At 41.0% G+C, this 19,947-nt stretch overlaps 1 protein-coding gene across 9 annotated transcripts in view; it reads left to right on the top strand.

Moving 5' to 3' along the window:
- The window catches only part of atg10 (ATG10 autophagy related 10 homolog (S. cerevisiae)), a 406,513-nt gene that overhangs the window by 15,715 nt on the left and 370,851 nt on the right, over nt 1–19,947 (top strand). For all 9 annotated transcript variants that reach the window (XM_068029621.1, XM_068029620.1, XM_068029616.1 and 6 more), the window contains exons 2-3: nt 17,813–17,944; nt 19,481–19,609. In XM_068029621.1, the coding sequence (XP_067885722.1) occupies nt 17,822–17,944; nt 19,481–19,609 (252 nt within the window). In that variant the 5' untranslated portion in view covers nt 17,813–17,821. The remainder of the gene's footprint in view (nt 1–17,812; nt 17,945–19,480; nt 19,610–19,947) is intronic.

Genomic DNA, 19,947 nt, shown 5'->3' with positions numbered 1-19,947 from the left:
CCGTGCTGTTGTATGGTTAGCATGGACCAATATTGGGATTTAGTCTATGGTGTTACGCAGTCGGTATGGATTACTACTTTGCGCTGTTATATGGTAAACATGACCAATAAGAAATGTTTCATGTTGATTGCACAGAAAATATTGTAGCTACAAGAATTTTAATATTTTGAGTCACGAGCGCTTGGAGGGTGCTAAAAGTGCAATATAATTTCATTGAAACTGCCAGTTTGTCAAAATAGAAGGCACAGAAAAATAAATGGTTAGAATCAGCAAGTTCTGGTTGTATGATGTCTAGAAAATATTTAACTCATTTATCAACTTAAAAAAAACTAAACTGCAGGTTTAACATATACTCCTGGAAAAGACCCTAGAGAGCTCTGGTGATGTTAACCTGCCTTTCCTTTGTTATGATGCTAACATTCTTAATGTGAATTTCCAACATTACTGTTCTTATTAAAATCTTTAGAGGTCTATTGTCCTATGGAGTTATCTAAAAGATGCATCACTTATTTAAAAAAAAATCAACAGTAGTTGGCATCTTGATTAGGGAATTTTGAGGCTAAATAATGTGTTATAAACATCTGATTGAGGCTCAGTTCCCAGCACCCTATTCTGATCAGCGCTTTCAGTGGAGCATTAAGACACCATAAGAGCCAGAATTAAATGAGGAAACAATATGGTTTGATACTGAATTTTGGACATGTGGTAAAAATCAGTGCCCTGATTGGGAAATTGTTATTTTAAATTCTGAATCTTCTCCAGTTGTGTCTGAATATATGGATCACACTTTTATTCAGTTGTGACATGATTTTGTTTGGTTTCTCCAATTTAGGTCAATATATGAATAAGAATTAATTAAAATCTAATACACAGTCTAGTCTATTGCAGGTTACATTTTTACAGATTTCCCAAAACTTACCCCTCATCTTAGTCTTTAAAAGTTCGATAATTTAAAAATGCATTGTCTTGGTAGGGGTCTATGTTGGTTCATGAAAGCGCTAGACCATGACCAAATATTTGTCACATTTTGCTATATCTTTACAGGAGGATTGGCGTCCAGTGCCTCAGGAAAACTTGCATTCAAACATTTGAATTCGGAGCAGGAGTAGGCCACTCGGCCCCTCGAGGCTGCTCTGGCATTCAGTAAGATCATGGCTGATCTGATTATAACCTCGACTCCACATTCCCGCCTACCCCCGATAATCTTTTCACCCCCTTGCTGATCAAGAATCTATCTACCTCTACCTTAAAAATATTTAAAGACTCTGCTTCCGCTGCTTTTTGAGGAAGAGAGTTCCAAAGACTCACGACCCTCTGAGAGAAAAAGTTTCTCCTCATCTCAGTCTTAAATGGGCGACCCTTTATTTTTAAATAGTGACTCCTAGTTCTAGATTCTCCCACAAGGGGTAACATCCTTTCCACATCCACTGTGTCAAGACCCCTCAGGATCTTGTATGTTTCAATCAAGTCGCTTCTTACTCTTCTAAACACCAGCGGATACAAGTCTAACCTGTCCAGCCTTTCCTTGTAAGACAACCATTCCAGGTATTAGTTCAGTAAACCTCCTCTGAACTGCTTCCAACGCATTTGCATCCTTCCTTAAATAAGGAGACCAATACTGTACACAGTATTCCAGATGTGGTCTCACCAATGCCCGGTATAACTGATGCATAACCTCCCTACTTTTGTATTCAATTCACCTCGCAATAAACAATAACATTCTATTCGCTTTCCTAATTACTTGCTGTATCTGCATATTAACCATTTGAGATTCATGGATTAGAACACCCAGATCCCTCTGCATCTCAGAGCTCTTCAATCTCTCACCAATTTGATAATATGCTTCTTTTTTATTCTTCCTGCCAAAATGGACAATTTCACATTTTCCCACGTTATACTCCATTTGCCAGATCATTGCCCACTCACTTAACCTATCAATATACCTTTGTACCCTCCTTATGTCCTCTTCACAACTTACTTGGTGTTACCAGGGAAAATACAAGAGCTTCTTACCAACTACCTTAAAATAATATCTCTGGGTTAAGTTACGTAAGATACAACAATTTAGTATTGAAAAACCTGAACCAATTTCAGTATAATGGTACATAAATTATATGCATGGACCTGAGATTAGTACCAATATATTTACTCTTCAATGTATTGCAATGCTCGGACACAATATATGTCAATGAACTTTGTAGTTAGCTATTCAGTATATTAGAATCAACCTGGTTTGTTATATATTATGCTATCTACTCTTTCTGAAAAATTAGCTGCTTCTGAATGCAATCTAGTTATCAGTTACAGCAGTTATATCTATTGCACTAGTTTTTTCATTGTTTCAATGTATGAAAAGTACTTATAAACATTTGAAGCTATGTGCCTTTTTCCAGTTTTAGCTGCTTGTAATGTCCTCAAGCTCTGGGATAATTGGTGAGAGGAATTATGGGCCAGCTGATGGTACTAATGGATATCTTAGTTGAAGACATTATAATATTTACAGACCAAACCTTTTGATTGATCTTGGGGAGACCGTGGCAAAGGTCACTGGTCTAGTAATCCAGAAGCCCAAGCTGGAATTTAAATTCAATTAATTAATTCGATTAATTAATTTTAATAAGTCTGGAATTGAAAACTAGTCTCAATAATGGTGCCATAAAAACCCATCTGGTTCACTAATGTCCTTTAGGGAAGGAAATCTGCCCCCCTCACCTGGTCTGGCCTACATGTGACTCCAGACCCACAACAATGTGGCTGACTCTTAACTGCTCTCTGAAATAGCCTCGCAGGCCACTCAAGTGTCAAGGGAAAATAGGGATGGGCAACAAATGCTGGCCTTGCCAGTGATGCCCATATCCCATGAAAGAATTTTTTAAAAAATTGATCAAGGTATCCCAAATTTTTCAGTAAGTTATTCTTAACAGGCATATTTATCAGTGTGTGCTTGGTATTTAAATTGATAACTGTTCCCTCAATTTAAGGCAGTATTGTACAGTTGCTGTGGAAGAGTGATATATATTCAATGCAGTTGATACTATGTTTAAGAAATCCATTAAACTTACAACATAGAAAGAAGCAGGCTATTTGGCCCATGGGGACACTTACTATCACATGAACAAGTAGTTCCAATCACATTTACTCATGCTGCTCCTTTTCCTTCATCTACCTATCAAATCTAATCTTGAATGGCAGCATAATTTCTGCCTTTGAAGTGAATTCCATAACCTAATAACTCCCTGTGTAAAGATGTTTATCCTGCCCTCTGTTCTAGAATGTTTACTTTTAATCTGGCATCTGTGGTTCCCTCATTTGAGACCCCCTAAACTACTGCAAATAGTCTGCTTCATTTTACCCTGACCCATCTTTCATAATTTGAAACACTTCTGTCATATTGCCCCATTCTCTGCATTTTTCTAATGAAAAAACATTATTTCAAGTCTTTCTTCATATTTGTATTTCCTCATAGCAGGCAGTACCCTAGAGAATTTGCATTTTTCTGCAGTCTCAATATTCTTCCTATGGGTGAAGCAGTACTTTAACTAAGAAGCAGTTTTTTGCTTGTCTGTAGTTTGTGTTATGTTAGTAAGAGGTAGCAGCTCCTGATTAAGGCAGAGCAAGATAAATGTCAGGAAGTTCAGAGGACAAGATCCTTCTCAATTTGTTTAGGTTTTTAATATTACCTGTGAAGGTTTACACCTATCAAAGGAAACTGAGTTTTTTTTTTAATCATCTTGGTGCAGGGGCTGGGAGGGGCTTACTTGGCTGTGGATCAATTATTGCAGTTGCATTATCTTCCCTATCATGTTTAATTAGCAGTGGGAAAATAGCTATTGAAACTAAATTCAATTTGGCATATATTTTAGTTCGGTAATATCAAGATTAGATTTATATCAGCCTGTAAATACTGTACATCTTTTGCCTTGCATATTGGAAGGGCAATTTATTCATTTTTTTTATTATTTATTCTTGAGCTGTGGATTTTACTGGCAAGACGGATTTATTGTCAGTCCCTAGATTCCCTAAGGGAATTAGGAGTCAACCACCTAGTGTGGAATTGCAGTCATGTATAGAAAAACTGTGTTGGGGTAGTAGGTTTCCTCCTCCGAAGGACATTAGTGAACCAGTTAGGCTTTTACAACTAAACAGTCGCCTTCATGGTCATTTTCTGGTGTTAGTCCTGTAAAATATCAGATTTCTTGAATTCAATTTCACGATTTGGCATGGTGAAATTTGAACCTACCACCACTAGGCTGCCATACTCCTAGATTATGGTTGATTGAGAATACCATTAGCTTTGGTTTGCTTCGCTTTTATGTCCAGAGAGTGATTTAACCAAGTCCAGGAGAACTGTTGGTAAATTTTAAAAAAAATCTTTTTATATAGAATGTTATTTTATCGATATTAAATACTCTCTGATGTCTCAATTTCAAAGGCAGAACAAATTATGATGGCAGATTCTTCGCAGCCAATGATCATGGGAAGGCTTGTCTAGTTGACATGATTGTCGGTGACTGAAAAGGCAATTCTTGATCTACAGGCTCTTGAGCATTTGGGGCACAAGGGGCTTTGGTGTAAGCAGATGCCTTCTGGTGTCTGCACCTTTCTTCAACAGCCTCACTTCTGTTTGGTTCGAACTTGGTTGTTGTGTGGCAGCTGTTTCTGTTTGTAGCCTTTTGCTCCCACACCTGTTTGTCAATGTCAGCCAGAGAGAGCTGTCTTTTCAGCAGGTCTTTGAAGAGTTTGTGAGGTTCACCTCGTTCTCACTTACCAGAGCATAGTTCACCATAAAGCACTGCTTTTGGTATTCTAGAATCCTCCATGCATGACACATGGCCTGCCCAATGCAATTGGTGTTGTAAGAGAATGCATTCAGTGCTGGGCAGATTGACTCTGTTGAGGACTTCATTGGTTGTGATGTAGACCTGCCATCCGATGTTCATGATGGATCGAAGACAGAGTTGATGGAAGCGCTCCAGCAGTCGCATTTGTTTTCTGTACAGAATCCATGATACTGACCCATACAAGAGGGTGGTGATGACAACTGCTCTGTACACTTGAATTTTGGTAGAGATGCGCAGTGAATGATTTCGCCAGACACGCTTCAAGAAGTGGCCAAAGGGGTTGTTCCTCTTGGATAGTTGATTTTCTGTGTTGTTGGCAGTGGTATTATCTGAGATAATGCTACCTAGATAAGTAAAGTATTCTACTGCATTGAGGTTGCTTCTGTCAATTCTGATCTATGGTGGATTGTAATTTCCTCGGGGCCATGGTTGGCACAGAGCTTCTGTTTTCATTAGGCTAATAGTGAGGCCAAAGACATTTGCTGCCTCAGAGAAACCGTTTAGAACGAGCTGCATTGCCTTCTCTGTGTGTGCCAGAAGGGTGCAATCGTCAGCAAAATGAAGCTCCAAGATAACTCTTCTGTAATTTTGATAGGTGGGAGTAATCATTGCAGGTTGAACAGACTGCCATCTCTTCGGAAGTGGATGTATATGCCCTCTGTCAAGCCTGCCTTTGCCTTCTGAAGCATCATACTGAAGAAAATAGAGAAGAGGGTCGGTGCCAGAGCACACCCTTGCATAATACCATTGCAGATAGGGAAGCTGTCTGATCAGGCTCTATTCTGCTTAACCTGACCTTTCTGGCCTTCATGCAGATGACAGAGAATGATAAGGAACCTTGGAGGGCACTCCAATCTAGTATCTTCCAAAGTCTGTCCCAGCTAACTATCGAACACCATGGTGAGATCTACAAAAGTAGCGTACAGGCCCATGTTTTGCTCTCTAAGCTTCTCCTGGACTGTCTCAGCACAGAAATCATGTCGAGAATTCCCCTATTGTGTCTGAATATGTACTGACTTTCATGGAGGCTTTTTTCAGCTATTGTCATTGAGGTAGAAGATCAGCCATGATCTGATTGAATAGCAGAGTAGACTCGAGGGGCTGGATGTCCTACTCGTGCTCCTATTTCCTCAGTTCTTAAGTCTATTTAGAAACACTCTGGCCAAGATTTTGCCTGCAATGAAGAGTAAGGTGATGTCCCTGTAGTTTAAACAGTCAGACTTCTCTCCCTCGATTTTGTAGAGAGAAACAATCACTGCATCTCGACGGACCTGAGGCACTTTTCCTTTCTCCTGGCATGCTGTAAACAGATCTGGAGGGCTATCGAAGATCGCATCTCCTCCCTGTTTCTAGACCTCGGCTGGAATCCCATCTGTTCTGGGGACTTTGTGATTTTAATTGTGCTGTAGTGGTCTTGACAACTTCGGGTTGGTGGTTCAAGTAACAGTGGTAAGAAAAACATATACTTGCTTAGCTATTTGGGGAAGATGGGCGAGAACCATTCATAACGATCGGTGATGATGGATCATTATGTAAAATATTGATTTAAAAAAAAATAATTGTTGGGTCTTGGCAAATTTTTGCAAGTTTGCAAAAGTTTGTCAACTGTCAATGGCCTTTTTCAGTATGTAGAAATATAGCAGTTGGTGGAGAGAATCCTGTAAAAGAATAGTATGGTCTTCTAGGAAGAGATTTAGATCAGTACTTACAAGTCAAGTTAACTATACTTTTGCAGGTGTTACGACCAGGTGAGAAAGGTGTCCATGGGCCCCTCTTAGCCTTCACCTTGTCTTACTGTAACCGGGTTTAATTTTAAACACACCATGTTTTTAGCTCCCCCTTGGTGAATCCTTGTTCACCGCTTTGCAATTATAAGGCAAAGAAACCAGCACAAACGGGTTTTCTTAGGTTTAAAGAAGAAAAGCTGAATTTTTTTTAACTTAAACTCTAATTCGATTGACGCCTATGGAAAAACGATGCACCCACGCTAGCATGCATACGCAATACACACATGCAAATACAGACAGAAAAAAGCAGAAGAAAAATAAAGTGGAAAAGTTTGAGGCAGTATCTGAAGAGTTTTTGTTACGATTCTTTGGCTCACTGCAGAGTCCTTGTTTGTAGGTGGATCTTGCTTTTTGTTGGGGCCCAATATTCTTCTCAAACCTTGTTCGCTGTAGGAAACTTTTCTCTCTTGGGCTTCATGTGTCTTCAGTGGATTCAGAGGCTTGTGAGAAAGAGATGGGAGCAGACAGGAGAGATCTTCTCTGTCCAAGAACAAATAGTCTTTGAGTTCAAACTCTCTGTGGCCTGTTCAAAAGAAAACCCTGAAACAGCCAGATAGTCATGTGACCAGCTGGTCTAACAAGTCCTGGCCCTTGTGGATTGTGTCCTCCTTAGCAGGCCCTGGAATGCGCTTCCTCACCTTTGATGTCTGTTAGTATGTAAATTTTTTTTCCAGCCACGGCTGATCTGTTTAACAAGTCATTTCCTCACTCCAACAACAGTTAAAAATCAGTGTTCATGACAAAATTGATGTGCCTCATTCTTGGCAGGTGGAGGCCTAGCATGACACCTCCACACCCAGTGGAATGAAATGCGATTTGAGAAAAGCGCATTTCATTAAAAAGGTCAAGAGAAAATATAAGATACAGAAAAAAACCATGCCTTTCTCTCCTTTGTTCCCATTCATTGATAAATCCTAAAACGTATTACAGTCTGTCTTTTCTTGGGGCCAGTGCTGCTTTAGTTGCCCCTTTTTGGCATCCCATTAGACATGTGGTTCTTTGGGGAAGTTTTTCTTCAGTTTGCCCATTTCCATGACTGCCGAGGGTCTTTGTTCCTATTGAGGATAGCAAAGGGGGGAGGGGTGGGTGAGTTAGATTTAATTAGCCCTAAGCTGGAATTTTCTTTTTCCACAGGAGAGTAAGTAGTGGGCTGATCTATCCTGAACTCTCCTTCAGTGCTTTGCTGAGTCATGCAAAGGCTTTTGACTTTAGGGGATTGGTGGTTCCCTTTTTTCTGATTGTGGGGGAGGATTCTTTGCTAATCTCCCCTTTTTATCCCCTGGTACACTCCTGCCTGCAAGTATTTGTGCAGACTCTACTGCACTTCCCTGTGGCACATCGAATAGGTGAGGCATCAACCTCACGGTTTCTCTACCCCCTAGAGGTCTTTCTTTGTTTCTGCAGGTTCCTGTAAATGCTGTTAGCAACTCTGGTGGGGTGGTTCTTGTGTCTGCATTTACGTAGGGGTTTTTTTCGGGGTTGGCTGACCGGACAGTAGGGGTTTTCATCCGGAGTGTCTCCCGGACTTCCTTTAACCTGCCCTCTTGGTCACATTTCCCCCTTCCCTTTCTAAACTTTTGCCAGCCTTGTGCCTGCCTGTCCCCTTTTGTTCTCAGTGGGGGTCCCTTACAGTTCACCAGCCATCTGCTGGAGGGTCCTCCTAACACCGGTACAGGACTTAGGAGTAAAGGTTTCACTGTAGGTTGGTGTTTCCCCTCAACCTGGCACATGTGGCAACTCTTGCAGTACTCCACCGCATCTTTGTGGAGTATTGGCCAGTCAAACTGCTGTCTTATGCGGGCGTTGGTCTTTTGTATACCGGCATGTACAACCACTGTGGTCTCTTGGGTCGTTCTTAATATTTCTGTATGGTACCCCTGCGGCACCACTAACTGGTGAACTACTGTCCACTCCTTGCTCTCAGGTCTGTGAGGAGAACTCCATTTCCTCATCAGTACCTCATTCTTTAAATAGTAGCAATCAGGAACTCCCTCTGCTTCATTTTCAGACTGGGCAGCCTGTGCTAACTCTCGCAATACTGGGTTAGTTCGCTGAGCCTCGGCTAGGGAAAATCCATTTAATTCATTCCCTGGGTCTCCAAACTTTCCAAAGAAAGTCTCAGACAGACAGACTTCATTGTCATCTGCCTGCAGTGACAAAGCAGTCTCCTTTGGGGAGCTGGTTTGATCATGGCCTGATCCACTACACATTCAGGGAAACTGCAGGGGTCTGTCTCCTGCCACTGCCCTGTCTCTCTGACCTCCTGCAGTCTTTCTTTCACTACTGGGGGGGGCTACCACCTTCACCCCCGCCAGATCATTACCTAGGAACAGGTCAACCCCCTCCACAGGCAAACTAGGGACAATCCCTACGGTCATTGGTCCCAAAACTAGTCGCTCTCCAGGTGCAGACACAGGCATACACTGCCCTCCAATACCATTCACCACCATTCTGGTGTTAACTGCACTCTCTAGGGGAAAGGTCAGGTCTTTTCCCAGTAAAAGGGATCTAGTTACCCCTGTGTCCCTGAGAATTACTATGGGCTTGCTTGCCCCACTCGAGGGGTATGGGGTTACTTTCCCTTCAGCCACAAAACCCTGCTAACCCTCAGGAATTCCATTAAATTTTCCTTCACTTGCAGTAGTAAGCTTCCTGGGTTACACTCTTACTACAGTTAAAGCCACAGATTGTTCTCCTGTGCTTTCCATTAGGGTCCCGTCTTCACTGAGTGGGTATGCCCTACAGGTTTTCCCCTTAGTTTTCAGCAGTCAGCTTTTAAATGCCCTGCTTTATTACAATGGAAGCACACAGGGCTCTGGGTCTCACTCTTGCTCACAGCACCTTCCTTTTAGGCTGGAGGAAGGCCCCTTGTGTCTCCTGTTTTCCTTTCTCTCCCAGGACTGCTTGGGCTCCTATCACCTTCCCACCCTTTGTCCCTTTTGAATTTGAGGGGGTTTTAGGAAAGGTTCTCCCCTGGGAAACCGACTTATAAATTAAAGCAAACTCATCGGCCAGAACGGCAGCTTGCCGGGCTCTCTTGACCCGCTGCTCCTCTACTTGGGTCTTTATGGAGAGTGGGAGAGAGTGTTTAAATTCCTCTAACAGAATTACTTCTCTGAGATTCTCATAGCTGAGTTGTACTTTAAGAGCGCTCAGCCACTGGTCGAAAGCCAACTGATTCTTTCAAACTCCAGATAAGTTTGATTAGCTTGCTTTTTGAGGGTTCTAAACTTTTGAAGATAGGCTTCAAGTATTAATTCATATGCCCCGAAGGTAGCATTTTTGGTCAGTTCATAACTTGATGAACTCTAATCTGGCAACAGGGGATAAACCTCATAGACTTTTCCAGTTAGCTTGCTTTGTAGTAAAAAATACCAGGTCTCAGCTGGCCATTTTAGCTGTCTTGCCAGTTTCTCAAAGGAGACAAACAATTCTTCTACATCTTCCTTATTACATTTTGGAATTAGTTGAGCTAGTTTTAACAATTCTGTACCGAGCCCTGAATTACGCTCCTCCATATTGGCCTTGCTTTCACTGGGGTTACTCTGTCGCCCCCTAGCTAACTCGGGCCGTGTCAGCTCTCTTTCTTCACATTGTTTCTGGAAGGTTCTTTCTCTCTCTCCTCTCTCGTTCCTTCGCCTGTCTTTCATTTTCTTCACGTTTCTTCTGGAAGGCTCTTTCTTTCTCCCTCTCTCTTCAAATTCAAGTTTCCTTTGTTCCAATTGTATCTTTGATACCACCACCCTGTTGGAGTCAGCTTCTAACCCTATTTCTGCTTCTTCAGATTCAAGGAAAATATGGTTGGCCACAAGTCTTGGGAGTTCAGACTTCCTAACCTTGCCATGTACAGTGATCCCACACTGCTCAGCCATTTTTCTCAACTCCTTCATAGCCAGTGCTTTTAACTTATCCCAAGTTACTTCACCCTAGCTTGGGGAGCTACTAGCTTCAGTTGCAGAAATGTTAGTATTCAATAACACACAACCACAAGAAAACCTGTATTGAAATCTTGCTCTTCTTTGATTGGGAACAATTTGGCTTCCCACTTGCAATTTCTCTTGGTTGTCTGTGGGTAAAATCCAGGACGGTAGCACCCAAATTTCTGTTACGACCCAGTGAGGAAGATAAAGAGTCATAGAGTTATACAGCACAGAACCAGGCCCTTTGGACCATCGTGTCTGTGCTGGCAATCAAGCACCTAACTATTCTAATCCCATTTTCCAGCACTTCGCCCTTAGTCTTGCATCTAGGGGTCCCTCTCAGCCTCACCTGGTATTTCCATAACAGGGTTTAATTTTAAACACACTGTATTTTTAGCTCCCCTTTGGTGAATCCTTGTTCACCACTTTCCAATTTTAAGGTAAAGAAACAAGCACAAACAGGCTTTCTTAGGTTTAAAGAGGCAAAGTGAATTTTATTAAACTTAAGCTTAAACTCTAATTCAGTTGCCGCCTACGGATACACGACACGCCACGCTAGCATGCGCACGCGATACACACGTGAAATGAGCAGAAGAAAAATGAAGTGGAAAAGTTTGAGGCAATATTTGCAGAGTTTTTGTTACGGTACTTCGAGCTCACTGTAGAGTCCTTGATTGGAGGTAGATCATGCTTTTTGTTGGGGCCCAATATTCTTCTTAAACCTTGTTCATTGTAGGAAACTTTACTCTCTTGGGGTTCATGTGTCTTCAGTGGATTCAGAGGCTTGTGAGAAGGAGATGGGAGCAGACAGGAGAGATCTTTTCTGTCCAGGAGCAAACGAGTTTAAACTCTCAGTAGCCAGTTCAAAAGAAAACCCTGGAACAGCCAGATAGACATGTGACCAGCTGGTCTAACAAGTCCTGGTCCTTGTGGATTGTATTCTCCTTAGCAGGCCCTGGAATGCGCTTCCTCACCTTTGATGTATGTTAGTATGTAAATTTTTTTTCCAGCCGCGGCTGATCTGTTTAACAAGTCATTTCCTCGCTCCAACAACAGTTAAAAATCAATGTTTATGACAATATTGATGTACCGCTTTCTTGGCAGGCGGGGGCCTAGCATGATGGCAGATATTTTGCCTGAAAGACTTTTTCAAAAAAACTTTTCTTGCTTTCACCTTGCTTTCCTGAAGGCTGTGGCCTGTGATGAGTGAGGGTATGCTTCTTGTCAGATGTGGCATCCCTGTTGTATCTTGCCCAATCAACCAGACTAGGTGCTAATGTTGATGGACTACCCTGCCTGAACTTGATCAGGTCCTCCTTTGATCTCCATGCATACATTTTCTAGCAGGAGTCATTGACCAGCGCTCAAGAACAGGACACCTGGATATTATTGTTTCCTTCCTAAATTGGGAGCATAATGCTGATTTTAGTGCCCTAACCACAGCCCATAGGATATTATCCTACTCTTGAAGATCCTTGTCTGGTTTAGTTGAAATTATAGTCAAGAAAGAGATTTCTGTTATTCTGGTACACAATTATTAAATGTTTCTTTAAAAACTTTGAGCATATATGGTAAAAACATGAATGTTCCTTGATTATCATTGGGAATTCAGTCTTGTCTATGGCTTTGCTCCCAGCATTGATGTAGCAGATAGAGCTGAGAGAAAATTACTTTTGGAAAATATTTCTTCCTTTTACCCTTATTGGGACCTGCACATTCTCGACCAAACTGAGCATTTAGCCCTTAAAATGCTGTACTGTCTCTAATAGCTTGAATATAGGCTTCTTAATATTATTAAAGGAGCAGCTGAGCAAGCAGTTTTCTTGGCCCACCTCTTCCATCATAGTATCCCAGTTTCATCACTGTCTATGGAGCTTGTAACTTCAAGTAGTCAATTTGATAGTCATTCTGCTACATTTTTTAAGTTCTTGCTTCAAGAATTTAGTTTTCTCTGACTTTATATGTATTTTTCTCGAATGATTGCAACTTTTTCAGTTGATTTAATATTATGGTGTTTGGGAACCCTATTCTTTACAGATAATCACATTTTCATTGTACTAGATAATACGCATTAGATAATAGTTTTAATAATGAAAATGCACAGTTATACAGGCATATTCCACTCCATCAGTGTCAAGTAATTCAATCATTCAGCATTCTTCAGTGGACAGTCTTGCTTTAAGAAAACAGTGTTGTGGCACTCTTGATGCGTTGCTGCACTTCTTGTTTATTCTTGAACATTTGAAGCATTTTGTAGATGTATACATTTATAAATGTTATTGATCATGCCAAGCAGTAACAGATTATTAGTAGAAATCAACACAGCTTGTTTGCATGCTAGTGTAGTTTAAATTGCATAACGGAAATGTTAGTTGTTTTGCATGAACACTACGGAGCCATAGAATTTAATGCACATTTAGCTTAAAGGTGTTTCATATGCATGGATCAGGCAACAGCTCAGTTGGTCAATGTTGGATGTGGAAAGTAGCTCTAAATGAGAAATGCTCAATGCATGTCCTCAACTATTCTCAGAATAACCTTCCAGATCCATTTTTTTACCTTCTAAACCTTTGATGTCTACTACCCTTTACGCCGCCACCACCCCCTGCATCTGTGTAATTGAGGACTTTTTTTCAATCATTTTTATGTCCAATTTAAAAAACCTGTTTTGTTTGTTTTTGTTTATTTTAGCATTTAAAAAAAACAGGAGAAAGAAATTAGTCCAATCCCAATAAATGATGTAAATTTGAAGAAAATAAACAAAATTAGTTTGTAATTTGAGCCTGAAATAACCAAGCAAACACCAACAGAAAGGCAAGCAAGGATTATTTATATAGTTTAGACACCAATTTTATGGACAGTTCAAAAGTATTATATAAATTAAATGTACCTGAGTCCAAAATATTTTAACAGTAAAACACAAAATTTGTGAATGGTCTGTGTGTTGCAAAATGTTGAGAGCCAAAATGAATGGTTGAAGTAGCACAGCACCACCAAAGTATTGTGAAGAGCAAATATTTTAAAAATTGACTGAAATATGAAATAGTTAATGCTCAAGTTTAATTTTGCAATATGCTTGTGATAGTTGACTGCAATATATCCATTTTGTTGATAATGTAGTTACAGTCATTATCAAGGCTTTTCAATGTTTGTCCGAACATTATGGTTGCAATGTACAAAGAACAGTACAGCATTCTGGGGACCGTATCCCTCTATTCCCATCCTATTCATGTATTTGTCAAGATGCCTCTTAAATGTCGCTGTTGTACCTGCTTCCACCACCTCCCCCAGCAGCAAGTTCCAGACACTCACCACCCTCTGTGTAAAGAACTTGCCTCGCACATCCCCTCTAAACTTTGCCCCTCGCACCTTAAACCTATGTCCCCTAGTAACTGACTCTTCCACCCTGGGAAAAAGCTCCTGACTATCCACTCTGTCCATGCCACTCATAACTTTGTAAACCTCTATCATGTCGCCCCTCCACCTCCGTCGTTCCAGTGAAAACAACCCGAGTTCATCCAACCTCTCCTCATAGCTAATGCCCTCCAGACCAGGCAACATCCTGGTAAACCTCTTCTGTACTGTCTCCAAAGCCTCCACGTCCTTCTGGTAGTGTGGCGACCAGAATTGCACGCAATATTCTAAGTGTGGCCTAACTAAAGTTCTGTACAGCTGCAGCATGACTTGTCAATTTTTATACTCTATGCCCCGACCGATGAAGGCAAGCATGCCGTATGCCTTCTTGACTACCTTATCCACCTGCGTTGCCACTTTCAGTGACCTGTGGACCTGTATGCCCAGATCTCTCTGCCTGTCAATACTCCGAAGGGTTCTGCCATTTACTGTATACTTCCCACCTGTATTAGATCTTCCAAAATGCACTACCTCACATTTGTCCAGATTAAATTCCATCTGCCATTTCTCCGCCCAAGTCTCCAACCGATCGATATCCTGCTGTATCTTCTGACAATCCTCATCACTATCCGCAACTCCACCAACCTTTGTGTTGTCCGCAAACTTACTAATCAAACCAGTTACATTTTCCTCCAAATCATTGATATATAATTCAAACAGCAAAGATCCCAGCACTGATCCCTGCGGAACACCACTAGTCACAGCCCTCCATTCAGAAAAGCACTCTTCCACTGCTACCCTCTATCTTCTTTGACCGAGCCAGTTCTATATCCATCTTGTCAGCTCACCTCTGATCCCGTGTGACTTCACCTTTTGTATCAGTCTGCCATGTGGGACCTTGTCAAAGGCTTTACTGAAGTCCATATAGACAACATCCACTGCCTTTCCTTCATCAATCATCTTCGTCACTTCCTCAAAAAACTCAATCAGGTTAGTGAGACACGACCTCCCCTTCACAAAACCATGCTGCCTCTCGCTAATAAGTTCATTTGGTTCCAAATGGGAGTAACTCCTGCCCCGAAGACTCCACTCTAATAATTTCCCTACCACTGACGTAAGGCTCACCGGCCTATAATTTCCTGGATTATCCTTGCTACCCTTCTTAAACAAAGAAACAACATCGGTTATTCTCCAGTCCTCTGCGACCTCACCTGTAGCCAATGAGGATAGAAAGATTTCTGTCAAGGCCCCAGCAATTTCTTCCCTTACCTCCCTCAGTATTCTGGGGTAGATCCCATCAGGTCCTGGGGACTTATCTACCTTAATGCTTTGCAAGACGTCCAACACCACCTCCTTTTTTGATAACGACATGACCCATATGTATAAAAAGCCTTGAGATTCTCCTTAATCCTGTTTGCCAATGACTTTTTATGACCCCTCTTAGCCCTCCTGACTCCTTGCTTAAGTTCCTTCCTACTTCCTTTATATTCCTCAAGGGCTTCGTCTGTTCCCAGCCTTCTAGCCCTTCCGGTTGCTTCCTTTTTCTTTTTGACTAGGCTCACAATATCCCACGTTATCCAAGGTTCCCGAAACTTGCCAAATGTATCCTTCTTCCTCACAGGAACATGCCGGTCTTGGATTCTAATCAACTGACGTTTGAAAGACTCCCACATGTCTGATGTTGATTTACCCTCAAACAGCCGCCCCCAATCTAAATTCTCCTGCCTAATATTGTTATAATTAGCTTTCCCCCAATTTAGCACCTTCACCCGAGGACTACTCATCTTTATCCACAAGTACCTTAAAACGTACGGAATCATGGTCACTGTTCCCGAAATGCTCCCCTACTGAGACTTCGACCACTTGGCCGGGTTCATTCCCCAATACCAGGTCCAGTATGGCCCCTTCCCTAGTTGGACTATCTACATATTGTTTCAAGAAGCTCTCCTGGATTCTCCTTACAAATTCTGCCCCATCCAAGCCCTTAGCACTAAGTGAGTCCCGGTCAATATAGGGGAAGTTAAAATCACCCACCACTACAACCCTGTTACCTTTACATCTTTCCAAAATCTGTCTACATATCTGCTCCTCTATCTCCCGCTGGCTGTTGAGAGGCCTGTAGTAAACCCCCAATATCGTGACTGCACCCTTCTTATTCCTGAGCTCCACCCATATTGCCTCGCTGCATGACCCCTCCGAGGTGTCCTCCCGCAGTACGGCTGTGATATTCTCCTTAACCAGTAATGCAACTCCCCCACCCCTTTTACATCCCCCTCTATCCCGCCTGAAGCTTCTAAATCCTGGAACATTTAGCTGCCAAACCTGTCCTTCCCTCAACCAAGTCTCTGTAATAGCAACAACATCATATTTCCAAGTACTAATCCAAGCTCTAAGTTCATCTGCCTTACCTGTTATACTTCTTGCATTGAAACAAATGCACTTCAGACTACCACTCCCGCTGTGCTTAGCAACATCTCCCTGCCTGCTCTTCCTCTTTGATGCATCTCTGGAGATGATTTCTTTTTTTGCATGTGAACAGTGAGAAATTGAGTTTTTTCCCCCACTTGGATTTGAAAGGAAATTATTTTCTAAGTAGCATTCTTCCCCCTCCAATGGTTCTTATATTTTACCAGATAACCTATTATGTATACTTCTAATTGTTCTGGAGGCTGTATTTTAATTCAGTGCCATACAATGACCAAACTGTGCCTTGCTTCGTGAGGGTGAGGGGAATGAGGACATGCCTGAGTTATTGGTGATGGTCATGACGTTTTCTGTTTTTATACTGAGGCTCAACTTAACAGTGGAGAGATAGAAACATAATTTTGATGTGTACTTTAGGAATGCTTTTATAACAGATGGATATTTCGCTCCTGCTGATGGATACCTGTTTTTGAAAAATTATTCAATACATCTGTAGCTGCACAGGAGTAATACTGCTGCAAACAATGCTACTAAAGTGATCATATGCTTAAGTTTCTGCTTGGTGATCTTGGATTTTGGCTATGCTGAGCCTGGTGTTTTAAAGCTGGTTTGCTGCAGAGTAGGGGTAGAACCTTACCACAGAGGGAGCACATTGAAGGCTGAATTTCCCAAGTCTTATTGTTAACTTTTGGTAAGTAGTTTACTGATATTTGGTTATTTACCATCTTGGATAGTGAATTGACCTGAGGACTCATAAAAGGATAAATATGTGTCACCCTGTACAGCGCTTTGTATACTTTATCCCATCAGATTTTATATTAGCTGTGTGGTGGCAGTTGATCGGCAATAAATGACCTGGTTATTTAGTCTGATAGCTGAGTAAATCCCTATATGCTAACCTTTTGACTGAGTTTACCTGGTCTGTGAAGCAGCAGATTATGCTCAGGCTGGTATAAATGGCTGTTGCAAATATCCTACTGTTTTCTGCAAGGTCGACAAACTTACTCCATTGCTGAGAAATACACTGAATCCAAACAGTTGCAAGTGGAAGTCTTGAAGATGGCATTGATATTGGATCATCCCCAGTCAGCTTTGAGTCATCAAGACAGGTGCAGAGAACAGTTATCCACTCTAGTGAACCTACTGATTTTCTTTCCAGAAAGGAACATCTATTTTCATTTTTATGCCAATGCAGGTTATTTTTTTCAAAATTTGTCAGGCTACCTAAGGAAAGCAGTAAACCTAAACCTTAAGGAATTATAAGATTTCAAGTGTTCTTTTTATTGGATGAATTATTCTGATTCTATGTGTTTCCCTAATTCTACTTAATAAACATTGTTTGAGATGTTAGATAAATTTTGTATCTATGGCAGCAAATTTATACATCCCACCTTTCTGAAAGTTAAAAATGATAAAGTATTCAGTGTTGACTTTATTGTCTGTGCTGTTTATGAAATTACTAATGGTGTTTCTTTCTTGCTTTTAGTATTTGCAGATGTCGCATAAATTCAACCAAAATGAAAACATTTGCCTGGGGGAACAGCAATTTCAACAGTTCTGTAAATTGTTTATTCGGCATTCAGATGAAATCTACAATGGCTGGGAGTGGAGGCAAAAGGTATGTTGGAGCTTAGTATTTATCAGTTAAGTTGGAACAGTTGTAGAACTTTTAAGGAGATCAATTTTAATTAAATTTTATATTTCTCCAGTTTCAGTATTTTCCCTGTTCCCTTCCCCCATACCTTGCTCACTTTCCTAACTAAATGTCCCTTTTTTAAAAAAAAAAGATAAAAGAAAATGCAACTTCCCACTGAAACTCATTTGGATGTAATCTGATTTTTGTCATGCTGTTCCCGTGATATACAGAAATGTAGGCCTCTATTTTAAAGAGGGTTCCCATGGTGACCCCATTCCTGGCCTCCCTAATATTTACGACGGCAATTAGCCCTGGACGATGCTTCTGCTAAAAGCAGGCCTACTTAACAACACGTAAAGGTCACGACCCGATAATGCCCTTGGCGCCGTGACTTATTTTTAACCTCCGTCCCACGCTGTCTCCAGGAGGTGGAGGGATGCGATTGGGGTTGCTTGAGAGTGACCTGAGATGTTGAGCTGCAATCAGGAGTGGCGGGGGGGTGAAGCAGGACAGTATTGAAGCTGCAAAGGTCAAAGGCTTCCTTGTGAGGCTTGGAGATGGAGGGGGAAGCATTCCTGCTCCTCCTGGCCCATACGGAGCTTAAAAACAGGAACAGTTTTAAAACTTATCTGGGCCACTTCTGACCAGTCAGCTCTGATGTTGTCCTACTGTTTAAACAAAAATATTCACAAACTCAATGCAACAGGTTGAAAGGGAACAAAGTGAGTGATATTAAATTGTGTCAACCATTTGTATTTTGACTTTTATTCAAATGGGTCCTGATCAATAGTCTATTTTTTGTAGTTTGGAGAAAGTGAATTTTGTGTAATAGGGAGTCCAGATGTGGGAATTTCTTTTATCAGGATATGGGTGTTGCTGTTCATTCTAAAGAAGGTAGTGGTGGGCCTTCTACTTGAACTGCTGCAGTCTATATGGTCAAGGTATTCCTACAATGCTTCTAGCTAGGAGTTCCAGGGCTTTGACCTCATGATGATGAAGGAAAGATGATATATGTCCAAGTTGGGATGATGATGTCCAATGCATCTGCAGCCCTTGACCTTCTCGGTGCTGGAAGTCATAGGTTGAGAACCACTGCCAAAGAGCCTTTGGTGACTTGCTACAGTGCATTCTATAGAGAATACACCCTGCAGCCACAGATAAAATTACAAGACTAAATTGGATTTCGGAACTAGATGTTAAATGTTTGTTCTGTCTGTTAAACACAGACACTCAATTCAAAGTCACAGTTCAAATTATGATTCTATTTTTTAAGCATTGAATTCCCATTTTGCTGTGTTATTTATATTGCTTAATTGAAATTGTACTGACAATTCAGATTTTTAGTGCAACAAACATTGAATTTATCGGAAGACTGAGCCTCAAGTTGCTTTTAAGAAATTTGCAATACAGTAAATAAAATAATCTGTGATCTACTGTGGTGCTGTGTTAGCAAAAAATTATTTTGCTGCAGAAAAATGTATTTGACTCTTATTCTGCACGATGTGTTTATCTTTACAGGAGCTCAATGAGGGGTACATGGTAAAAGTACACTTGAGATCTAAAAAGTCCAAAAACAATTTAGTTGTGGGGGATCATTGCTTTCAAGGTCTTCAGTGTCATGAACTAGAACCTTTTTCTGAGGAAGAGGTGAGAATAACTGATAAACTCTTTTAGTAAATAGTTTTAGATTCTTTTATAATTGCATTGTATGCATCAAAATGTCTTTCTTATGTTGTCAAGTTTATAAATGAACTCACTTGGAATGAATACAATAGTAAGTGTAGCATCGTAGTTAGTAACATTTCTATGAAAAGTTAAGGCTTACTTTGCGTTGATGACATTTTTAATGTTATGAAGAGTTGCTCCACCAACTCAAGAGAAATGACCTTGCATTATGCAGTAAAAATAATGAGACCATTTCCTCCCTGATGCCCAGAAAAGATTCTGGCATAGAACTCAAGTGTTACAGAAATATGATTAAATCG

The sequence above is a fragment of the Heterodontus francisci genome, chromosome 4 (genome assembly GCF_036365525.1).
Source record: "Heterodontus francisci isolate sHetFra1 chromosome 4, sHetFra1.hap1, whole genome shotgun sequence".
NCBI classification, from domain to species: Eukaryota; Metazoa; Chordata; class Chondrichthyes; order Heterodontiformes; family Heterodontidae; genus Heterodontus; species Heterodontus francisci.
Note: the sequence above shows the minus strand (reverse complement) of the source record. Positions and strands in the feature narration are given on the sequence as shown.